The 24200-nt window shown below is 40.5% G+C and overlaps 1 protein-coding gene across 1 annotated transcript; it reads right to left on the bottom strand.

Annotated features, from left to right (window-relative positions):
- Positions 1–1378: 1378 nt before the first annotated feature.
- LOC141621668 (zinc finger BED domain-containing protein RICESLEEPER 2-like) lies at positions 1379–4418 on the bottom strand. The gene is made up of 2 exons (XM_074437990.1): positions 4314–4418; positions 1379–3737 (listed from the first exon to the last, which is right to left on the bottom strand). Exon 2 carries the CDS (start codon positions 3033–3035, stop codon positions 2157–2159), a length of 879 nt encoding a protein of 292 aa, XP_074294091.1. The 5' UTR covers positions 3036–3737; positions 4314–4418; the 3' UTR covers positions 1379–2156.
- Positions 4419–24200: the final 19782 nt, after the last annotated feature.

The following is a 24200-nucleotide window of genomic DNA, read 5'->3' as shown; positions in this document are numbered from 1 at the left end:
AGGTGTCACTAGAGAACACTTACAGTGTGGCTAAGACCAATGAAACAACGAGAAGTTGCCACTGGTGCAGTATTCACACCCATCATCTGATAAAGTAACAAACACCAGCACTCAATCACACTGTCCATAATTTGCTGACCAGGGAGAAGCGTTAACATGTCTTCCCGACTTATGAAGAGAAATTCAGTATAAGTTACCAATTGCTCCCTGCAAAACAAACTTTTATTAATTATAGATAAATTTAAACAAGTCCAAGTTTAAAATTAAATAAAAATAAAGAAAATAACTTTATATTTAAATGAATTACCATTTGTTTTTGTTCACTGACATATTTAACACGTAATCCATTACATCTTTCCTCGGGCTAAATACCATGTCAAACAGGTTCTTAAAGCGCTGCAGTTCATCTGTGAAAAATTCCTGGTCAGGATTGGGTTGCCCACAGTCCATTGAACATCCAAGGTTCTCAGGAACCACATCCATGCACGGTAGCGGCTCACTTGAATGAAGTAAGAATGGATGGTGGATCAGATTAGTATGCGGAACATAGATTACCTCACCATTATTTTCAGAAGGGCCAGCCTCTTGTCCCATAATACTACCAGCTTCTGGCACCCCACGAAAAGCCTCTTTTAAGTCAGCGGTAGACATAAAAGTCGACTCAAATTGGAGTGACTTCATTTGACTCCCCACTGCTTGGGCAACATCCTTATCCAATGACTCAACGGGCTGATCGACAAGGCCTGGATTAACGTCTACATCAGCCACCTCCTTCACCCCTTCATGTAGGACTGTTCACCGGTCCGAAACCGGACCGGACCGGACCGAACCGGTATGACCCAAAGACCGGGAACCATATTACCTTGAGACCGGAGCCCGGACTGACTACTATGAAACCCGGACATGGACTGGACCGAAGTAGCCGGTCTTAGACCGGACCGACCCGTATGACCCAGAATTTGGGCTGAGCCGTATAAAGATTGAATTGGACTGGCCCATTAGAGCTCAATATGGAATTCTGGACTAAATCTCTTAGCTAAATGTGATATTCCAATCCAATGCTAAGTAGTCCAAGCTGTCCAACAATTTAAACTTACTACTTTATTATAAATTTATAATCAACAACAAAATTAAAAATTGCTCAAAAGTCCAACTTGTAAATTAGTACAAAAAAATTAAAATAGTCTGATTCTAAAGTGTTTTTGATAAACTAAAAAGTGCCAATTATTAATTCGATCTTGTAATTCCTGGTAGTCTTCATTTAAATCGTCAAACTTCAAAGATAGCATCATCTTCTTCATCAACTGTGATTGTATTATTCACCAAATCTATCCAACAAAAAAAAATAGAAGTGGAGAAATTAGTACAAAGTAAGAACAAAGAAGTGAAAAAAAAATATGATATAAAATACAAGCGTATAATTCAAATTCATAACCATTTTCGAGTCGTTCCAAATCTTCTAACTTGTCCTCAATATCAAGCCCACTGTCATCTGACTTATTTCTTCGACGAATCCAATCTTGTGTGCATAAAAGCGCTTCTACAATCTACAAATCCAATAAAAATAGTATTGTTAAGGATTAAATACCTAATATATCATAAGAGTTAAGAAATTAGCAATAAAAATCGAAAAAGTATAGAAGATACATTACCTTAGGCGTCATAGAGCTTCTAAATGGACTAAGATGACGACGGCCAGCACTAAAAGCTGACTCAGAAGCTACTGTAGAAAATGGGTACTGCTAATACGTCACGAGCTAATCGTGACAAAATCGGATACCTATGACCATTTAATTTCCACCATGTTAACACATTACGTACTTGCTCATGATCTCCTAGTACCTCATTTAAATACCGATCAAACTCGGACTTTGCATACCCCCCATCTGACCTTATCATACGAACTTGACGTTCAATGGATTTCTTGAAATCTAAGGAGTCATCATGCCCAAAACTACAACCCACATCAGGTGTGCTCTCATCAGTTTCAGTAGCATATAAGAGCCTGTACTCATCAAATAAAGTAATCGCTTTATTGTACACTTTCTGGGTCAACACTTCATCATCAGGTGAACCATAAATAGCATTGAAAGTAATCTTTAATCCAACTAACTTAACATTTGGATCTAAAATAGCTCCCATATAAAGCAACACATTCATCTTATCAACATCTCCCCAATACTTATCAAATTTTTTTTCATGGCAGTAGACATAGCTTTAAAATCTTCATCCTTACTGTTATTCCAAGTTTTTAGTTGACGAAGTGCACGAGCAATGATAAAGAAACTAGTGTTACTAGTCACATACAATGAACCAGAAACTTGATCGGTCAAACATTTAAACTCTTTTAGAAATGTTACCAATGCTTGAATAATAGTCCAATCAAAGTCACTAGGAGCACCATAATGTTCTACTTTATAATCAATAGGATTTCCAAATTCATCCACATCATCTGAATTTGTACCAAGTTCATGATCTATAGGATTTATCGGAACATTTACATCAGGAAACACATCCTTATAGTTTAAAGTAGTCTCTAACATGGTGTATGTAAAGTTCCATCTAGTGGGGACATCCATAGATAATGACAACTCACATTTTGTATACTTCTTTGCAACATCTTTAAAGAATTCCAACCTTGCAGGAGAACTCTTAACAAACTTTACGGCATATCTAACCTTGTTAATAGATTTTTTGTTCTTGTTCAAGCCATCCCATACAATAAGGTTAATAATATGAGCAACACATCTCATTTGCAAATAAATCCCTTTACCAAAAGTGTTAGGCTTCTTTTGAAGAAGCCTCTTTAATTCTACGCAAGCGGTATCGTTAGAACTAGCATTATCAACAGTCAAAGTAAAAACCTTATCATCTAAACCCCAAGATTTGAAGCAGTTATCAAGAAGGTTTGCTATATCCTTACCCTTGTGACTATAAATAGGACAAAAACAGAGAATCTTTTTTTGATACGTCCAATCATTATCAATGTAATGGCCACTCAACACATATAGTTCACTTTTTGAATGCTTGTCCATGTATCGGTAGCAAATGATACCCTTTGACTTGAAACTCTAAGCAACTCTTTCAATTTTTCTTTTTCACTACTGTAAAGCTTATAACAATCACGTGTAATGGTGGAACGAGAAGGTATTTTAAACCTAGGGCAAGTAACAGACATAAGACGTTGAAAACCAGGTTTTTCCACAAAACGAAAGGGCAACTCATCAGTTATTATCATATAAGCTACTGCTTCCTTAACCTCTTCAAGATTCAAGGTCCATCCCTTCAATTTTCCTTCTCCCTCATTTGAACCTCTATCAAAGACTAACTCAGTTTGTCTTTCTTTAGCTCTATTTACAGGAGCATCAGGATTTGCAAGACATACAAGCCAATGGTTTTTTATATTTTTAGAACCATTCTTATTGCCATCTGATGCAAAGTTTTTATTTTCACAATATATACATTCAGCTCTACGCATACCTTGCTCTGTATACTCCCGGAAATGCACCCAATAATCAGCTCACCTATTTTTTACAGTGATATATTCGCGTCCTGGAACTTTGGGGCGAGGAGGCAATAATGGGGGCTTCACCGCTTGTGTCTTATTGACAGTCATACCCTCTTCCATTCCATCATTATTTGTGAGCAATTCAGATGTTTGTGTTGTCTCAGTTGTAGCCTCTTGTAAATCAGAGATAAGTCTTCTTTTTTTTTGAAGAAGAAGAACTAGCCATGTTCTGATATTAAGAGAAATAGACATTATTAGACAATTAACAATCAATGCAATTAAAAACCATAGCAACAACAACCACAACAACAAAACTAGAATGAAGCCTTAAAACCAAATGATTCAAGGTAGCTATCAGAGGCAGCCTCTTCCTTTACTTTCATTTTTTCCAGGATAAAGAGACGAATGTGATACGATTTCAGAGTTAGAAAAAAAACAGAAGTAACTCACAAGCAAAAAATCTCAACAAGATGCGCTTATTCTTTTTCACAAATAGACTCGAGTAAGATCTGACATTAGCAAATTTCAAAATAAACAAGAAAAGGGGAAAATATCATATGAGAAACAAATCCAATAAACAATTTAGAGCTGGTTGGTCGAATGGTTGAGCCTACTACTATACAAATCCAATAAACAATCTACAATATACAAATCCAATAAACAATTTATAAACCAAATTTAGATTGAATTCAACACCACCTCGATATGATGGTAAACATACTAGTTAAGAAAGCAAACAATTTTAGTAAGACAGTTACTACAAAATAGAAAAATGAAAACAATTACAGTACAAATAAATACATACCAATCGTCAATCGGCCAACGATCAAACAAGTAGCAACAATGGGTGCCCTTTTCCTAAGTTGTGAATATGATTTAGAGAAATAATAAGCCTAGAAGAGAGTATATATAAGAAAAAAAATTAGTAATCTTTTCCTAAAATCCAAATTTTAATCATTCTATAATCTATATAATAAAAACAAATAAAACAAAATGGAAACTTAACTTAACTGAAACATGGAATCGTAGAGGACTGAAGAGTTTGTGATCGTCTTGGAATCGTGCTCTTTGTGGAGACATGGGAGGCGTAGACTATGGAGAGTTTTAGGAATTAGGGATTTGGAAATTGGGTGTTTACTTTCCTAAAAATCGACAGTGTATGACTATGGAAAATTGGAAACTGGAAACTTATGGTCATATGAATATGGACCTATATTCATTGTCATAATATGGCAATTCCTCACATGGGGTTAAATTGTGTGGCCTATATCAGTGGGAAGACCGGTCTTCGGGTCTGGACCAGATTTATCGGGGTTTGGACCGGAACGGACCGGGGACCGAATATAAAATAACAGGAGACCGGAGACCGAACCGGTAGGTAGCAGGTCCGGGTAGGTCTGGACCGGACGACCCGGTTCGGTCCAAAAATCCAGTCTGGACCGGTTTTTGAACAGCCCTACCTTCATGTTCAACCTCCATATCAACTCCCTCGCTGGGTTCAGGGGGTCCTTGCTGTTTCACCGTTCCAAGACAAGAATCTAGCACCCCACGAAAAGCCTCTTTTAAGTCAGCAGTAGACATAAAAGTCGACTCCAATTGGAGTGACTGTAACACCCCCACATACCAAGGTGCCTTACCAAGGACCACCCTAGCATGAGAGACTATTACCATCTCGTTTGTCCAAGGATAGTATATCAAAAGAAACCATTCCACGACATTTTTTAAAGTGTATAAAGTTAACGATTACATTGTTCCAAACCAAACCAAAAGAAATGTTTACTAATACTCAAAACAACTAAAATCCTAAACAGCTAAACTCTTAACAACGGAAGCTAGACTCGAAGTGATAACATCCCATCTCGTCCCCGTAGCTAAAAGCAACCATCATCACCTGTCACAATCTGCTCACCATCCCCGAATGGATCACCACAGATTTTACAAAACAACAACGGGGTCAGTCACTGCATAATTAAAGTAAGCCAAATGTAACAAAGATAAAACAGCTGTTCCACAATCAATCTCCAACTCCCAATCACATCTCATACCAGACTACACACTTAAGTGTGTAGCCCTACCAGATTACTACTGCAACAGATAATCCTCACCACCAGTGGGGAACCGCAGCCTTGCCCGCCTAAGCCCCGCTCATCACACGAGCGATAACCCATGTTCATTAAGGTGCACACCCCCTCTTGTGGCGGGTTCCAAAAAGGGCGGATCAAGGGCGTGAAGCCACTCCCGCAAGTGACTCCACTCAGCCGAGGACGCACCTCGTAAACATCATCAATCCATATCAACTCCAATACTCCAGAATACAATCAACAACAATAGTATCATATCGATTAAATCACAACATCACAATCATCAACTTAATTCAATTACGCAATAAACTGAGTAGGGAAACCCTACCTTAGCACAAATCTGATACGAGTTAACAAGGAAGCTAGAACTGCTCTTCTACGAATTCTCCACCTAACAACAATCATACAATCCAATTACCATATGAAATCATACCTTTTCCTTAAATCCCATTAATAAGGTAAAACCCTAAAAGATGAAACTGACAAAGAGTATAGGACTAGTGACTTACCGACACAATCGACGCAAGAGAGAAAGGAACAAGGACTCACGAACAATCCACGATCTTGGGGGAGATTAGAGGTGATTAGAGTTACGTAGAAATATTTTTAGGTGTATGATAAAAGTAAAAGTGAAACTGTAAAACTCAATTTATAACTCTAATCCCCTTTAATCAAACCGTGGAAAACAATTACCGTCAGACCAGATACTCGGTCAAGTATAGGGAATACTCGGCCGAGTATCCCTTACTCGGTCGAGTATTACTATACTCGGCCGAGTATTCCTGGACAGTAGCCTAACCAGAAACACACGACGCATTACTCGGCCGAGTAACAGGATTTAGAAAAATGTAGTATTACAGTCTTCCGTCCTTAAAAAGAACTTCGTCCCCGAAGTTCGTACAATAATCAAAACAAAACCAACAAACACAACACAACAACGACAACTACTCCAAGTACCAAAAACTCCCACTATCCATGACAAAACACCTAACTCAAACTCGAAAGATGTCAAAAACATAGCTACGTTAACTCCAACTAATTCCAAAAACAACAAAAACAAACATGCGACCATCTCCTACCCCCTTAAAAGACAACGGTTACGTCCCCGTAACCAAACATACCTGATCGAAAAGGTGAGGAAAATGCTCTCGCATTGACTCCTCTGGTTCCCATGTGGCCTCTTCCACATTGTGATTAGTCCAAAGTACCTTTAGTAAGACGGTCTCACCATTCCTTGTCTTGTGCACTTTTCGGTCTAAATCTCTTTGGGAACCTCCGCATAAGTTAGAGACTCATCTAGTTCTATGTTCTCAACCTCAAGCACATGTGATGGATCACTCACAAACTTACGGAGTTGCAAAACATGAAACACGTTGTGAACTCGATCTAATGATGGTGGTAAAGCTAGCCGGTAGGCTACTTCACCTATGCGATCTAAGATCTTATACGGGCCGATAAACTTCTGGCTCAACTTCCCTTTCTTGCCAAACCTCATCACCCCTCGCATAGGTGACACTTTCAGAAGGACCTTGTCACCTACTGCGAACTCGATGTCCCTACGGTGCAAATATGCATAACTCTTTTGGCGATCTTAAGCTGCTTTCATCTTTGGACGAATCATGCGAACTTGCTCAATAATATCCTGCACCATCTGTGGTCCTAAAACCACTGTCTCTACACTATCGTCCCAACAAACTGTACTCCTGCACTTTCTGCCATACAAAGCCTCAAACAGTGCCATCCCAATGCTGGTGTGATAGCTGTTATTGTATCAAAACTCAATCAAGTTCAGCTTATCTTCCCAACTTCCACCAAACTCCATGACACAAGCCCTCAATATATCCTCCAAGGTCTTGATAGTCCTCTCAGTCTGACCATCTGTGGCAGGATGAAAAGTTGTACTCATCTTTAAGGTCGTTCCCATCAAATCCTGCAACTATTGCCAAAACCGTGATATAAACCTCGCATCTCGATCTGACACTATATCATTTGGCACACCATGTAACCGAACCATATGATTCCTATAACCCAAAGCTAACCGTATCTTGGTCCAAGTATCCTTCATCAGAATGAAGTGAGCTGACTTTGTTAAACGGTCGACGATCACCCAAATCATATTGTTACCTTGCTGAGTCTTTGCTAACCCCACCATAAAGTCAATGGAGATCGACTCCCACTTCCACTCTGGCACCTTAAGTGACTGAATCTTACCTTGTGGTCTGCGTTGTTCACCCTTTACTCTTTGGCAAGTTAGACACTTAGCCACAAACTCGGCCACATCGCTCTTCATATTAGGCCACCCACTACTACAAATCCAGGCAACTACAACGCCCCTTTAACAACGATTATTCACGAAAATCACAATAGACGTTGTAGAATGTATGGCGCGAATTTTACTAAAATCAATTACAACGGGTATGGTTATAAAAACCGTTGTTATTAGTTTTAACAACGGGTCACACATGCACAACCGTTGTTAATAATTTGGCGCAAAATTGGCGCAAAGTTAGTGAAAAGTAATCACAACGGTTATTTTTGAAACCCGTTGTTAAAACATATTTAACAACGGTTGTTGTTTAATAACCGTTGTCAATACCTTCCATACTATAAACCACACAAACAGAAGTCTGCTGCAGCCACAAAACACAACCCTTAATACACAAACACAAACACAAACACAGCAGACAAACAAACACAAAACACATACACACTCTCTTTCTCTCTTTCTCTATTTCTCTCTTTCTCATCGTCGCTTTATCTTCTCGCCACACTTTGTGATTTCATCGTCTATTACATTCTGTATTTATCAGGTAAATCTCGCCGTCACTGTTAGTTTCATCGTCATTATTTTCTTTTTCTATTTATTTCTTTTGCATGTATGTGTTTTTATCGACCATTATGTTATTTGTTTAAGTATTGTTCGCATAATTAGTTAGTAAAACAATGAAGAAGCAAGATGAAGAAGTAAGATAAACATAATTAATATATATATATATATATATTTATAAATACATAAATTAAAAAAAAAATTACATATGTAAAAATGCAATTCTTATATTTTCATAGAGGATCTTATTCTGCTCTATCGTATCCGTCCTCTCCTCCTTGGCTATTTGGAGGTTCCGTTCAGCAGTTGCTATATCGTCATATAGCTGCAACTGCTGCTGCTCCGTCAAGCCATCTTCTTTGGCGTGCTTCAGTGCGGATCGAGCTTCCGCAAGGTAGCTCCTGAAACTTTCCTCAATATGGAGGAACCGGCGGATGAAGTTGTTGTTGTTCTCGATCATGGTAAGAGTCTTAAGGATGAAATCATTCATTTTGTTGGAGTTTTTTGAGTTTGATTTGAAAGATTAAGTAGAGTTTGTTTTAGCAGTTAGAGTTTGGAGATGAATATATGAGATAATGGAAATGTTAGTTGAGATATGCAATGTATTTATACTAAGCAATGTGTGGGTTGAGTTAATTGCTTTTTAATTAATATATATGTTAGGAAGTTGTGCCATAATAATCATCATCATATCTCTCAATAATGCTGCTTCAAATCCTATTACTAACCCTTCTCATTCCATATTATCCGTTCATATGTACAGTGATGTCAGTAATAATGCATGCATCGGAATTCTAACAGGCCGTAATTATGCATGCATCTAGTAATATTTAATTTAATTTTTTTTATTTTTTAAGAACAAACAACAACGGTTATTTTGGTGAAATGTGAATTATCATTAATTAACCATGAGCAAGTACATCACCATACATGACCCTTAAGTCATCAACACTCCTAGCCTAGCAAACCAAGTTGGTCTAACCAACTTTGACACTTGACCTTACTAAGCTCTATCTTTTGAACCCGCACCCTCATTACAAATTTAAGATCATTAATCAATAAACAAGGATGAGGCACATACAAGTTCACTCGACTCTTGTTCCTACTATCCCAAATCCTATAAATCAGGCCGCTAATAGCCGCCATGACAACCTGTTTTTTCAACAGAGATTTGCATCTCCAGTATAGAACCCATCGTACCACATCACCCTGCCAATTGATCTGCAGCCAATCCTGCAACAGCTTCAGACAAATCTGACTATAACAGCAATCAAAGAAAAGATGTGAGTGCTGCTCATTCTGCACCCCACACAGGAAGCACAACCCATTAGCCAAAATCCCAAACTTATGTAATCTATCTTGCGTGAGAAATCTTTGATGAACAAATATCCAGGAGTTGAAATTAAACTTGGGGAGACTGATTCTATTCCAGACAAAAGGAATCCACTCCTTCTTCTGGTGAGCCCCAAGCAACCAATGATAAACATGGTTAACAGAATAATTACTTTGCCAAGCACCAGTCATGAAGCCCACTTTCAGTTTATCTTTGACTTTGCAAATTTGCCTCCATGTCCAACTAGCATTACTAGAAGGACTATACTGCCACCAGTCACTCTGTTTTATATAAATATTGTGCACCCATTTAACCCACAAACTGTCTTTCTTCTTAGCAACCCACCAAGAATACTTCCCCAGTACCGCAACATTCCTCACATAGCAATTCAAGATGCCCAAGCCACCTTTGTCACAGGGCAAGCAGCACTGCTCCCATGCAATAGGTGGGGCATGCTTATACTCATCAGTTCCTGCCCAAAGGTAGTTCCTACAAACAGCTTCCACCTTCTGAATCACACCCTTTGGCAATAAGAATATTCGTGCCCAGTAACTGTGCATTTGAGTCAACACTGATTTTACTAAGACAAGCCTACCAGCATAGCTAAGATTCTTGGTACCCCACCCTCTTATCTTTGCCACAATTTTATCCACTAGCTTATTGCATTCAGCCACAGTCAATCTTTTGTGAGAGATAGTAATGCCTAAATATCTGAAAGGGAGTGTCCCTCTCTGAAATCCAGACACCCTACTGATCTGAGCAGCTATCTCAGGTATGACACCATTCATATACAAGTCAGACTTATCCTGGTTAACCATTAAGCCAGAAGCATCAGAAAAAGTTAAAAAAGCCCTCATCAGTAACTTAACAGAACAGACATCTCCTTTGCAAAAAAGAAGCAAATCATCAGCAAATGCTAGATGACTAAGCTTAAGAGCCCTACACAAAGGATGGAACCTGAATTCATGCCTGGCAGTCACCACAGCAAGGATTCTGGTCAAATACTCAAGGCAAATGGTAAAGAGAAGGGGTGACATAGGATCCCCTTGCCTTAGCCCCCTTCTCCCTTTAAAATAACCAAAATTAGACCCATTGAGAGAGAGAGTATAAGAAGTAGTGGTTACACATTGGATAATCCATCTCACCATTTGATTGGGAAACTTCAGGGCCACCAACATGTCTTCCACAAACTGCCATTCAATTGTATCATAGGCCTTCCTCATATCCACTTTCATCATAACTCTAGGTGAGCAACTTTTCCTACTATACAGCCTCACCAAGTCTTGGCATATGAGGATATTATCAACAATCTCCCTATCTTTAATGAATGCACTCTGATTAATACTAATAATCTCAGCAAGCACCCCAGCCAGCCTATTGCAAATGACCTTGGAGATGCATTTGTAGACCACATTGCAACATGCAATGGGTCTGAAATCTTGAACAGTGCTAGGTAAACCAACCGTTGTTAAAACCTTCTACAACGGACGCTTTAACAACGTCCGCTTTTTTATATAACAACGGTTTTTGACCGTTGTTATAGCCTGTATCTGTAGTAGTGACCAAAACATTTTCTTTAGGTCCTTATAAAGCTTGGCACCCCCTAGGTGAACTGAATAAGGAGTGAAATGAGCCTCCGCCATGATCAACCTTTTCAAATCCGCATCACTAGGAACACACTATCTCCCATCAAAGAGAACACTCTTATCTATGTGGATAGAAAACCTCAAAATGGTGCCACTTTCTACCCTTGACTTCCACTCTTGAATCTTTGAATCAAGCTCTTGTTTCCTCTTTATATCATCATACAAGTCCGGTTCGATCGTCAAGTCCCCGATGTCATCCCCTTTTCGAATCATATGAATCCCCATCTGGGACATCTCATCCCTCAGCTTCAACAAAGACATAGTTGTACATAACGAATATACACTCTTTCTACTCAAAGCATCTGCCACAACATTGGCCTTACCCTCGTGATAGATAATCTCCATGTCATAGTCCCCAATCAACTCCATCCACCGTCTATGTCGCATGTTCAGCTCTTTCTCTGTGTAGATATACTTGAGACTCATATGATCTGAAAACACCTTAAAAGTTGCCCCATAAAGGTAGTGCCTCCAAATCACAAGAGCAAAGACAACTGTACCCAGCTCCAAATCAGAGTAGGATAGTTCTCCTCATACGGCTTCAGCTGCCTCGACGCATAAGCTATAACTCTCCCATTCTGCATCAGAACACAACCCAAACCATTCTTTTAAGCATCGGTGTATACTTAAAAATTCTCACTTCCCTCAAGTAGAGCTAGAATAAGAGCTGTGGTCAAACGCTCCTTTAAGGTTTGGAACGCCGTCTCACAACTCTCATCCCAGCGAAATCTAGTCTCATTCCACATCAACGCTGTCATAGGTCTCGCAACCTTAGAAAAGTCTTTCACGAACCTCCTATAGTAGCCAGCTAAACCCAAGAAACTCTGAATCTCAGCAACATTCTTCGGTGATTCCCACTTGGTCATTGACTCAATCTTGATAGGATCCACCGACACACCCTCCTTAGATATCACATGGCCCAAAAAAGCCATTTTCTCTAACCAAAACTCGCACTTAGATAGCTTGGCATATAGCTGATTATCTCGCAAAGTCTGCAAAACTAACCTCAGATGCTTCTCATACTCCTCCATAGTCTTAGAGTAAACCAAGATCTCATCAATGAAGATGACCACAAACCTGTCCAAGAACAGGCTGAAAATCCAGTTTATCAGATCCATGAAAACTGCTGGTGCATTCGTCAACCCAAAAGGCATCACTACATACTCATACTGACCATATCGTGACCGGAAAGTTGTCTTAGGAATATCCTCATCTGCTATCCTCAACTGGTGATAACCCGATCTCAAGTCAATCTTAGAAAACAACCCTGCGCCACTCAGCTGGTCAAAAAGATCATCAATCCTTGGCAAAGGATACATGTTCTTCACCGTGACATGATTCAGCTCCCTATAATCGATGCATAACCTCATGCTCCCATATTTATTTTTCAGAAACAACACTGGTACTCCCCACGGCGACACACTAGGCCAAATATACCCTTTCTCTAACATGTCATTCAGCTGCTTCTTTAACTCTTCCAACTCTTTAGGCCCCATACGGTACGATGCTTTAGATATAGGTCCCGTCCCCGGTTTGAGCTCAACATTGAAGTCGATATCTCTCTTAGGTGGTCACCCCGGTATCTCATCTGGAAAAAGATCACTAAACTCCCCAACCACAGGTATGTCAGACGCCAACGGCTCCTCCACACACATATCCCTCACTTAGCAAAGAATCAAGGGACACTTCTTTCTCAAAAATGACTTTAATGTCATCACTGCGATAAACTTACACTTTGGTCTCACCACAAACCCCCTATATGATACTTAGGACCCTTTAAAGACACTCTGTTTTGTCTGCAATATATCTTAGCATCATACTTGCCTAACCAGTCCATCCCGACGATGACCTCAAACCCATCCATAGAAAACTCTAACAAGTTAACTGGTAAGTCTACCTCCCCCACCAACATGGACACATCTCTATACAGCTTAGAACAAGACACTGACTCCCCAGAAGGTATAAACACACTATCTTTTTCAAGTTCATACTCTCACAAACCCATCGCTAAGGCATGAATCCTAGACACAAAAGAGTGGGTTGCCCCCGAATCAAACAGACCGAAAGATGGTGTATTATGAACAATAAAGGTACCGGTAACCACATGAGCATCGTTCTCTATCTCCTGCTTGCCCGTCATAAAGAGCTTCCCGCTGCTTTTCTGACCTCCACCCTGGACCATGGTAGTCGAATTAGTCGGCTTAGCTGCCGAGTTCTGAGTCACACTATTGTTCGGGCGCTGATAGGACCCTCCATTATTGCGGTTGAAGCCACCACTGTTGTTGTTCTACCCTCCATAATTGCCCCATGACCCATATGGCCTGTTGCTAGCAAAACTTTGGCTCCGAGTCTGAGAAAAGTTCCTCTGATAAGTCCCCGGAAAGCCTCCTTCTACTCTGGCACTGGTACAATCATGCCTCTTGTGACCCACTCCGCCACAGTTAAAGCAGGTAAGGTTGGAGTTATCACTGTTACTCCGACCACCGCCTCTTCCCCAAGCTCAGGATCCTCCTGCATACCCAGATCCTCCAGAAAAAGCCCTAGACTGACCGTGATTGCCCCTCTTGTGGCCCGACTGGTTGCCACTCTCATTGTCCGCCTTTCTCTTTTCAGCATTTCTTTCCTTAGCCTCCTTGGCTAAGTCCACCAACCTCTCAGCATGCCTAGCTCGTGCATATACCTCTTTCAGATCGGTAAGTACCCTAACTGGTAGTCTATCCATGATCTTAGGTGCTAACCCCTTTTCAGTACGAAGAACTAAACCCCGTTGACCCAACTGCATTTCCTCTACGTAGCTTGACAACTCTAAGAACCGATGATAGTACTCTGTGACAGACATATTTTCAGCCATAGTGAAAGAATCAAACTCGGCTCTCATCTTGTGACGGATATGTTTCGGCACAAAATGCTCCCTCATAACGCTCTTGAAGCCCGCCCATGGTATATCATCATACCCCTGATCCTTGTAGTATGCTCTGGCATCCTCTTTCACATTTTGCCACCAAACCCCAGCCTCACCTCTTAGGTAGATCGCCACTTGTTCTACCGCCATCTCTACCGGAGACATCACGACCTCAAGAAGACTCTCCAATTCACGGTGCCAGTTGTCGAGCAGCTTCAGCTCAGTAGTGCCCTCCTAAGTAGAGGGGTGCAAGCGAGAAATGGTGGTGCTTAGTTGGGATGCGTCCACCGGTTTCTCACCTCCCTTACCCACGTTCTTGAGTGCCTCCATGAGCGCATCTTGCTCCTCAATCATACGAGCAATCTCATCCACAGATATCTCAGAAGCTTGGATGTATGCATCTGACTTCTTTGGCGGCATTTTGAGCTGATATAACCAAAGAAACATAAGCACATAGCCTATGGCTCAAAATAAACAAACCATCCGCCAATAAAGTACTTGGCCGAGTACTTTGAAACACTCGATCAAGTAAGGACTACTCGGTCGAGTAATGATACTACTCGGCCGAGTATTCGACTCCAGTAGCCAACCACAAAAACACATAAAACACACTCGGTCGAGTACACGTGTTACTCGGCCGAGTACCCCTCTTACTCAGACGAGTGATCACAACCAGTAGCTACGGCTTCGTATACACAAACGAACACTCGATCGAGTGCTTGGTTACTCGGACGAGTATCCCCTACTCGATCGAGTACCCGCCCTGCTCGGCCGAGTCATGCCAAAAATAAGCTATATACTTACGAGAACATACTTAAACATGCAATTCTATATCCAACACTTTACTACCCTTCCAAAGGCCAAGTAATAAATCACATATCATGCTCAAAGTCTATCATGTCCAACTACGCAATTCACTTTCTCATATACTACCATGTTCAAAATACGCAATTCACTTTTTCATTTCATCCAACAACTTCACAAGATTCACAGCTATAAGTACAACACACATAACTTTAAACATACAACGATCCCCAAGACACCCCCCATGTTGACCGGCTCGAAATTTCAAGGGCCTCAATGTGACTTTGGGACGTCTCCCAAGTCTTTGCAGTAGCTCCAAACAACTCTCCTCGGGTTCATTTTATTTAGACTCCCTATGTTCATTAGGTTCATTGGTTTTAGGTTCCAGAATCGTCGCTCTGATACCACTTTGTAACACCCCCACATGCCAAGGTGCTTTACCAAGGACCACCCTAGCATGATAGACTGTTACCATCTCGGTTGCCCGAGGATAGTATATCAAAAGAAACCATTCCACAGCAGTTATTAAAGTGTATAAAGTTAACGATTACATTGTTCCAAGCCAAACCAAAAGAAATGTTTACTAATACTCAAAACAACTGAAATCCTAAACAGCTAAACTCGTAACAGCGGAAGCTAGACTCGAAGTGATGATATTCCATCTCGTCCCCGTAGCTAAAAGCAACCATCATCACCTGTCACAATCTGCTCACCATCCCCAAATAGATCACCACATATTTTATAAAACAACAACGAGGTCAGTCACTGCATAATTAAAGTAAGGCAAATGCAACAAAGATAAAACAGTTGTTCCACAATCAATCTCCAACTCCTAATCACATCTCATAACTGACTACACACGTAAGTGTGTAGCCCTGCCAGATTACTGCCGCAACAAATAATCCTCACCGCCAGTGGGGGACCGCGGCCTTGCCCACCTAAGCCCCGCTCATCACATGAGCGATAACTCATGTTCATTAATGTGCACACCCCCTCTTGTGGCGGGTTCCACAAAGGGCGAATCAAGGGCGTGAAGCCAATCCCGCAAGTGACTCCACTCAACCGAGGACGCACCTCGCAAACATCATCAATCCATCTCAACTGCAATACTCCATAATACAATCAACAATAATAGTATCATATCGATTAAATCACATCATAATCATAAACTTAATTCAATTACGCAATCAACTGAGTAGGGAAAGCCTACCTTAGCACAAATCTGATACGAGTCAACAAGGAAGCTATAACTTCTCTTCTACGAATTATCCACCTAACAACAATCATACTATCCAATTACCATATGAAATCATCCCTTTTCCCCAAATCCCATTACCAGGGTAAAACCTTAAAAGACGAAACTGACAAAGAGTATAAGACTAGTGACTTGTCGACACAATCGACGTAAGAGGGAAAGGAACAAGGACTCATGAACAATTCATGATCTTAGGGGAGATAATTAGAGGTGATTAGAGTTACGTAGAAATGTTTTTAGGTTTTTGATAAAAGTGAAAGTGAAACTGTAAAACTTAATTTATAACTCTAATCCCCTTTAATCAAACCGCGGAAAATAACTACCGTCACACCGGATACTCGTCGAGTATAGGGAATACTCGGCTGAGTATCCCTTACTCGGTCGAGTATTACCATACTCGGCCGAGTATTCCTGGACAGTAGCCTGACCAGAAACATACGACGCATTACTCGGCCGAGTAAGCCCTATTCGGCCGAGTAACAGGACTTAGAAAAATGTAGTATTAAAGTGACTTCATTTGACTCCCTGCTGCTTGGGCAACAACCGTATCCACTGCCTCGATTGGCTGATCGACAGGGCCTGGATTAACGTCCACATCAGCCACCTCCTTCACCCCTTCCTGTTCAACCTCCATATCAACTCCATCACTGGGTTCATGGGGCCCTTGCTGTTTCACCGTACCAAGACCAGAATCTAGCACCCCTTGAAAAGCCTCTTTCAAGTCGGCGGTAGAGAAAAAGGTCAAACGAAATTCCGGTGACTTAATTTCAATTTCCCCGGCTTCAAAAATATCCTTATCCATCACCTGTACACCGTCCTTATCCCCTAACCCAACTGATTTCACAGGCTCCTTCTCACCAGCCTCCTTCTCATGGACATCCTGTACAATGTCATCCGTCCCTTAAGCAACAACATATCCATCACCATCACATTTTGATTTAGGGGAAGCAACCCCACAGTCAGGCAAACCACAAAGCGCATTGTCAATGTCAGCACTCGAGATACACTTCAACTGACATGAGGATGAAGCATGTTCTGGTGGCGGAACTACCGTATCCGAAATGACCTTGCGCACGTCCTCTAGATCATCCTTCTCACACACGTGAATTTCTGTCTCAGCCATCACTCGGTCCGTCGGCGCTTCCACTTCCGCAGTTTCATGATTTTATTCTTTACTTTTCCTCACTGCCTCCCCAATATCAGAAGGACTATAAAACGCTGCCAAAATCTGTACGTCGGGTAATTGCGAGAATTCAGTTTGAGAGGGTTCGTCTCCATCGCCCCCCCCCCCCCCTCTTCCTCTTGCTCTCTTAGACAAGCCTCGTTCAGTTCGGTCGTGTTGTAAAAATCAGCAGTCTCTATTAGTTTTGATGTTACGACATCTCTCTCACCACTAACATAATCATCTCTAAGTGAAATAAATTTTGCCGGCACTTCCTCTCCGTCTTTAGAACCCAAACCAGTTCCTCGATCACCAATTTTTGGTTCCGGAACAATACAGAGCTGATCTTCCTCATCTTTATTCTTGGTTGACTTCCGCTCTTCTTGCAATATAGGAGCATTGTCAACCGACTGCTTCAGTCGTGTTGCTATATCTTCAGCTTCATCGACATATTCCTTCAACTTTGCATCTTTTAAGAAATCTTGTATCTGTTATGACGAAACAACGTCAGCCGACGAACTATATAGCACCACCTGTTAAACTTTTGATCTTCGATGTTGCATCAGCATACCATGAATAGAAGGCAATAGTAGCGTTCCTTTGGATCTTCAAATATAGCTCATGTACAACCTATATTTAAACAATCCAAAACTAAAGTTACGTTCTAAGAAGCTTCATTGAAAATATAAAAAATTAGCAATTATATCTTGGGAACAAAAAAAAATTAATACTAAAGCTTCCAATGTCTCGGATCTAAGATAAATAATGAAATTGCATTACATATTAAAGCAATTAATAAAAAGCATACTTACATCCAAAGACCTAGATTTTAACTCCTCATCATCTTCGACTCTCGGAAGCAGTTCAATCTGAATGAACTTCTTGTCAGCTATTATAGCCACCGTACAAGGAAGCTGGAGTTGAAGGACGCTCGGACCAGTGATTACGCAAACCTTATTCTCACTGACCACAGGATCAGGCTTCTGAAGTCAACGAGGATAATTTGTAACATTCCATTTGGTGGTTGATCTTGCTTGGTGGATTGTCTTGATATTGGATTTTCTAGCGGATAATATGTTAGTGAGACGGAGCTAGCGGCGTTTGTGGATGATATTCGGTAGTGTATGGAGTTAGTGTCGAGAGGCTATAATGTAGTTGATACGATATCGTGAACCATGTTGTGGAGGTAAGCATAGTTGGTGAAGTTAGTGTTAGGAATTCATGTTTTATAGGTTGGGTTTGAACTTCGGGGACGAAGTTCGTTTTTAAGGAAGGAAGACTGTAATACCTCGGATTTATGAGTTGTTGGGTACTCTATCGAGTAGCACTTACTCTGTCGAGTAAGTTAGTTTTGCATTCTGGAGTATGTTCTGCCTGATGGCAACTCGATCGAGTAGGCGGTACTCGATCGACTACGCTAGTTACTCGATCGAGTAAGTCGTGTTATACGGGTTTTCAGCCGGGTTCGATAGTAATGCGTGAAGAGATATATAAACCTATTTCGACAATTCCTTCTTACTTTTACCCTGATTCTCTAAACTATTTACAAAGAAAACAAAGCAACGTTGATTCTTCTTCTCTCATTGCTATCAAATCCAAGGGCTAAAGCCGTCGAATTGCAGAGTTCTTTATACCTTTGCGACCGTCGTATTGTGGGTAAGACCCTAGTACAGTTTTTATGTTGTTTTGTTAATTTTGGTTAAACCCTAATACAGTTTTTTGGGAGTATTATTGGTATTAGATTGTGATTGTATGATTGTAAGTTGATAGGAGGTCATTTCGTATAGGAGCGTTTCTGATCTGCTGTTGTGTCGATTGTGGTGATTGCATTCCAGGTTGGGTTTCCTACTCAGTTATTGTGTACATGATTATGAGATGGTTGTTGGTTGTTGGTTGTTGGTTGTTGGTTAATGGCATTTGGTTTCATCGTAATTGATTTGGTATTGTTGATGTTGTAATTGGTTGTTGTTGTTTGTCTGTGGTTCACGAGGTGCGCCCTCAGCTGAGTGGAGTCACTTGCGGGAGTGGCTTCACGCCCTTGATTTGCCCCTTGTGGAACCCGCCATAAGAGGGGATGTTCACATTAAGGAACATGGGTTTTCGCTCGATAAAGATGAGCGAGGCTTAGGTGGGAACGGCTGCGGTCCCCCACTGGCGGAGTGGATTACTGGTTACGGCTGGTAATCTGAAAGAGCTAGACCTTCAGTCTAGCCAGGTGATTGGTGATGTGACGGTGTTGGAGAATTATGTTTGTGTATTGTTGTTGTATTATCTTATATTGTGTATGCAGTAACTGACCCCGTTTAACGGTTTTTAAAACTGTGGTGATCCATTTGGCGATGGTGAGCAGGTATGACTTGGATACGCGAGGGATTAGCTGGGCATGAGTCACCACGAGTCAATTAGAAGTCTTCCGTTGTTATGTCGAACATTTTATTCACTTTAGTTGGTTTGGTTTTGGAACAGTTGTATCGTACTTTGCCGTTTTGAGTTTTGGCATGTAATCACTTTCAACTTATTTATTTAAACTACGTTCTTTGATGGTCTATTTGATATTCATTGCCCCGAGTAACCGAGTTGGTAGCACTCTCATGCATTAGGTGGTCTTGGTAAGGCACCTTGGTGTATGTGGGTGTTACATGCTTGACCTTAGAAAGGGTTAAATGACCCAAAGGACCATGACCCAGCTCATCCTTTAACCTCTTCCTCAGAGTTTTATTATCCCAGTACTGGATAAGCGGAACTTCATGCGGATAGCTCTTACCACGGAAATTGTAACGCTGAAAGTACGTGATCATTAAGAACGGGATACAGCCAAGCAAATGGGACTTCACTTTTTTTACATCTGATGCCTCTGCTTCAGCCTGTACCATGGCTTCTGAAACCGGCGAACACCGGTCATACTGGGGGATGGCGCTTACGTCTTTAACGGCTTTCAAAAGCTTCATATCAAGCACATTTTTTTAAAGTTGGGGTGAGGAATGAAGACAATACAAAGCAGCACAAAGAGCCGGCAGAATTCATCGCCGCCGTCTTTGAAGGCATTAGTCTCAACATGATTGAAAGCCGTACCTAACAGAATAGAATCAGAAGTTGATTTTATGTTGAACTTCTCCTGCCAAAGGTTTTCAAACACATGTTTGCTTTATCTTGGGACCCCGACATATTCCAAGTTGGCACAATTTCCAACGGTCTTGAACCAAGCGGTAACATGAAACAGTCGTATACATCTTGCTCGATTACCATAAACTCTTTCAATTCAGACGCCCTAAATACATGTGACGCATCACCAAATGCCTTGATAAATAACGGTACATGAGACAAGGGATAACTTCTGAGCTTAAGATGAAGCATCCCCCCAAAAGCTATCCTTTGCACATCAGCTCGCTGGGCATCGTTAAGCCTTCTTATCAATTTAAAAAGCCTATTCGGGCGACACTTGACAGTGAGAGTAGGAAGAGATTGATCACCCTCTTCAACTTCAGGTCGTTCTTCATCAGAAGACATCTGAAGAACACAATAGACAAAGAACACAATTTACAATCCAACCTTTCACAGCTACACTTCAACAATTTCACAATTACACTTACAGATAAATCAAAATTACACTTGCAGAAATTCCAAATAACACTTCAGAATCAAAGTTACACTTCCAGAGTGTTAGAGTTACACTTCAGGAATGTCAGAGTTACTCTTCATTTAAAAGATAATCAATGTTAAAAATCAAAAATCAAAGTTACACTTCCAGAATGTCAGAGTTACACTTCAGAAATGTCAGAGTTACACTTCATTTAAAAGATAGTCAATGTTGCACTTCAAAAAATCAAAGTTACACTTCCAGAATGTCAGAGTTACACTTCATGAGTGTCAGAGTTACACTTTATTTAAAAGATAATCAATGTGACACTTCAAAAAATCAAAGTTACACTTCCAGAGTGTCAGAGTTACACTTCAGAATGTCAGAGTTACACTTCATTTAAAAGATAATCAATGTGACACTTCAAAAAATCAAAGTTACACTTCCAGAGTGTCAGAGTTACACTTCAAGAGTGTCAGAGTTACACTTCATTTAAAAATTAATCAATGTTACACTTCAAAAAATCAAAGTTACTCTTCCAGAGTGTCATAGTTCCACTTCAAGTGTGTCAGAGTTACACTTCAGAAAATCAATGGTACACTTCACAAAATCAATGTTACATTCACAAAATCAATGTTACAATTCAAATAATCAAAGTTATACTTTCACAGTGTCAAAGTTATACTTTAGAAGAATCAATTCTAATAAACTTATCCAATAACACAGTTACACAAATTAAGGCGTTATAATTATATGATAAAACTATGCTACTCCGGAATAATGAAAATTCAAAACAATTGAATGCAAAATGTGGTTAAAAAAAACTAAAACCAACGATAAACAATCTAATTAATCTGGGCACCAATTTGAATAACATAATATTGATAAAAATTTACAAGACATAATCTAGATACATTAATAAAACGTAAAAAAAAAATAAACGAGTTAAAATGGGAAAAAAGGAATACTCACAATAACCTAATTAAGAAAGAAAAGACCAACAAAGAGGATGAAAGAGCGGATTTTAATGCCCAAAAATTGCCGATGAACTAGATATGGAAATGCCCAGATGAACTAGATGTGGAAATGTGGAAATGCCGATTGAAGATGAACTAGAAAGAAGTGGAAATGATGGAAGATGAAGGGTTTCAAAAGAGGTTTCCTTTTGTGTGTATTAGAAGTTATTATTTTTTTTGAAATAAGATGATATGAAAGAAGGAAGACGTGTGACTGATTGTTTGTACTTTGCATGCAAGTCTAGGGGAGGTCTAAGGAGAGAGATAAATTGCCCTCCCTTTATTTTATTATTATTGTATGCTTTATGTAAGTAATCTTAGACCTTCATATCAATCATCCAATGGCTTATAAAGGGACCTAAGAACTCCATGCTTTATGGTGGACTCAATGATCCCTTCTATATATATATATATATATATATATATATAGGATCTCGTGCGAACTTAAAGTTCGGTGCGAACTGTACGAACTAACTTAAAATCCAAAACACATGTGACATTCTCTCATCTCACCTATAATGCATACACTCCTAAACTAATCCCCCGACCCCTAACCTCCATAACCCTTACCCAACCGGCCACCACCACTCGTCATCAGCGTCGGCCACCATTGTCGTCGGAGCTATGTCATAACTTCCCCAACGCACACCACTACTCCACCGTCCCCATCCGTTTCATTTTCTTTTTATTTTTCTTCTTCACCAGTACACTCGCTGGCGTCTTTGCTGAAGTTTCGCCGTACAGATCTCACATCCTTCGCATTTTTTTGATTCAATTTGGCTCGAAATATTTCAACAATGTCATCAATTCGGTCAGATTTTTGTAATTCTTCTTCATTTTTTATACATCTATGATTTAGATCATAAAATTTCTAAAAACTGATATTTATGGTGGTTGAGGAGGCGCGTCATCGAGCAACCAGTTGTGCGGTTGATGTTTGACGGAGTATTGGACTATGGTGATAGAGGAGGGTGTTATGGTGGTGGTTTCGTTGGATGACGTTGGATAAGGGGTGGTGGTACGGATGCGAAATTGAGGGTGAGGGCCTGGCGTTGTGGATGAAGGTCGAGATTTGTCGTGTCGAACATTGTGTGTGCTTGGTCGCTGGTGGGTGGTGAACGTGATGTTGAGTGAGGGGATGGTGAGGTGGTCGTCGGAATGAGTCAAGTAGTCTTGTGAGTGAGTTGTGGTGGCCGGAAATGTGGGTAGAAGGGCTGTTGTGTGTGGCGGTGGTCCTGAGAGCCACCGGAGGCGGTGGTCAACACGTCATGTGTGGTGATGGGTCATGGACTAGATGGTGATAGTTGGCGGATACATAGAATAGTACTCTATATGCACTTGTGTATTCTTTCTGGATACATAAAGTATATGTGTATCTACAGTAAGAGACTTGTGTACCTAGGCTCTTATTGAGCGCCGTTAGCGAGACGGGCGGATAAAGGAGAATAGAAATCATAGATGGTGTACTTGAAACCACATAATTTACGGGCCCATGTCTGAGCCATTGGAGCAAAACATTCATTGTGCAATCTCATCAACTCATTTAACGATAACGACCAACTACCTTGCTAGATACACTCCTCTAACAAGTTAGATTCATTCTTTTACCTTGCTAGATACACTTGGTCGGACTAAATCTTTTCGATAACTTGTCGTTAGGAGCACCTAGACCAAAACACAATTTATAACTTCACAAACAACTCTACAATTAGTAAAGAGGAAAGTAAAGGTCGGATCCCAAGGGACGGGAATTGAGATGAGATTTCTATTGAAACTAGTGGTGTCTTAGGGGTGTCACAATTTGGGTTGATGTAGAAGGTCACTAAACTAAATAGCAATGAAAGTAAATAAGCAAGATGAATTGGAAGGGTTGTAAACAATTGATAAAAAACACTAGGGTATCATGGGGTCATAGGGGAATCATGGGAATTGATCATACAAACATGTTCTCAAATTATAAGCAAGCAATTATTGTTGTGATGGATTGAGTTGGGTTATATCTTACAATCCTAGGAAAGTTTGGGTCCCGGAGCCGAATCGATTATATTGTACAACACCTACAAGTCGACTTAGTCTTCCCTACTCAACA

The sequence above is a fragment of the Silene latifolia genome, chromosome X (assembly GCF_048544455.1).
Source record: "Silene latifolia isolate original U9 population chromosome X, ASM4854445v1, whole genome shotgun sequence".
Classification (NCBI taxonomy): Eukaryota; Viridiplantae; Streptophyta; class Magnoliopsida; order Caryophyllales; family Caryophyllaceae; genus Silene; species Silene latifolia.
The sequence above is the reverse complement of the archived record's forward strand: the minus strand, read 5'-3'. Positions and strand labels throughout refer to the sequence as shown.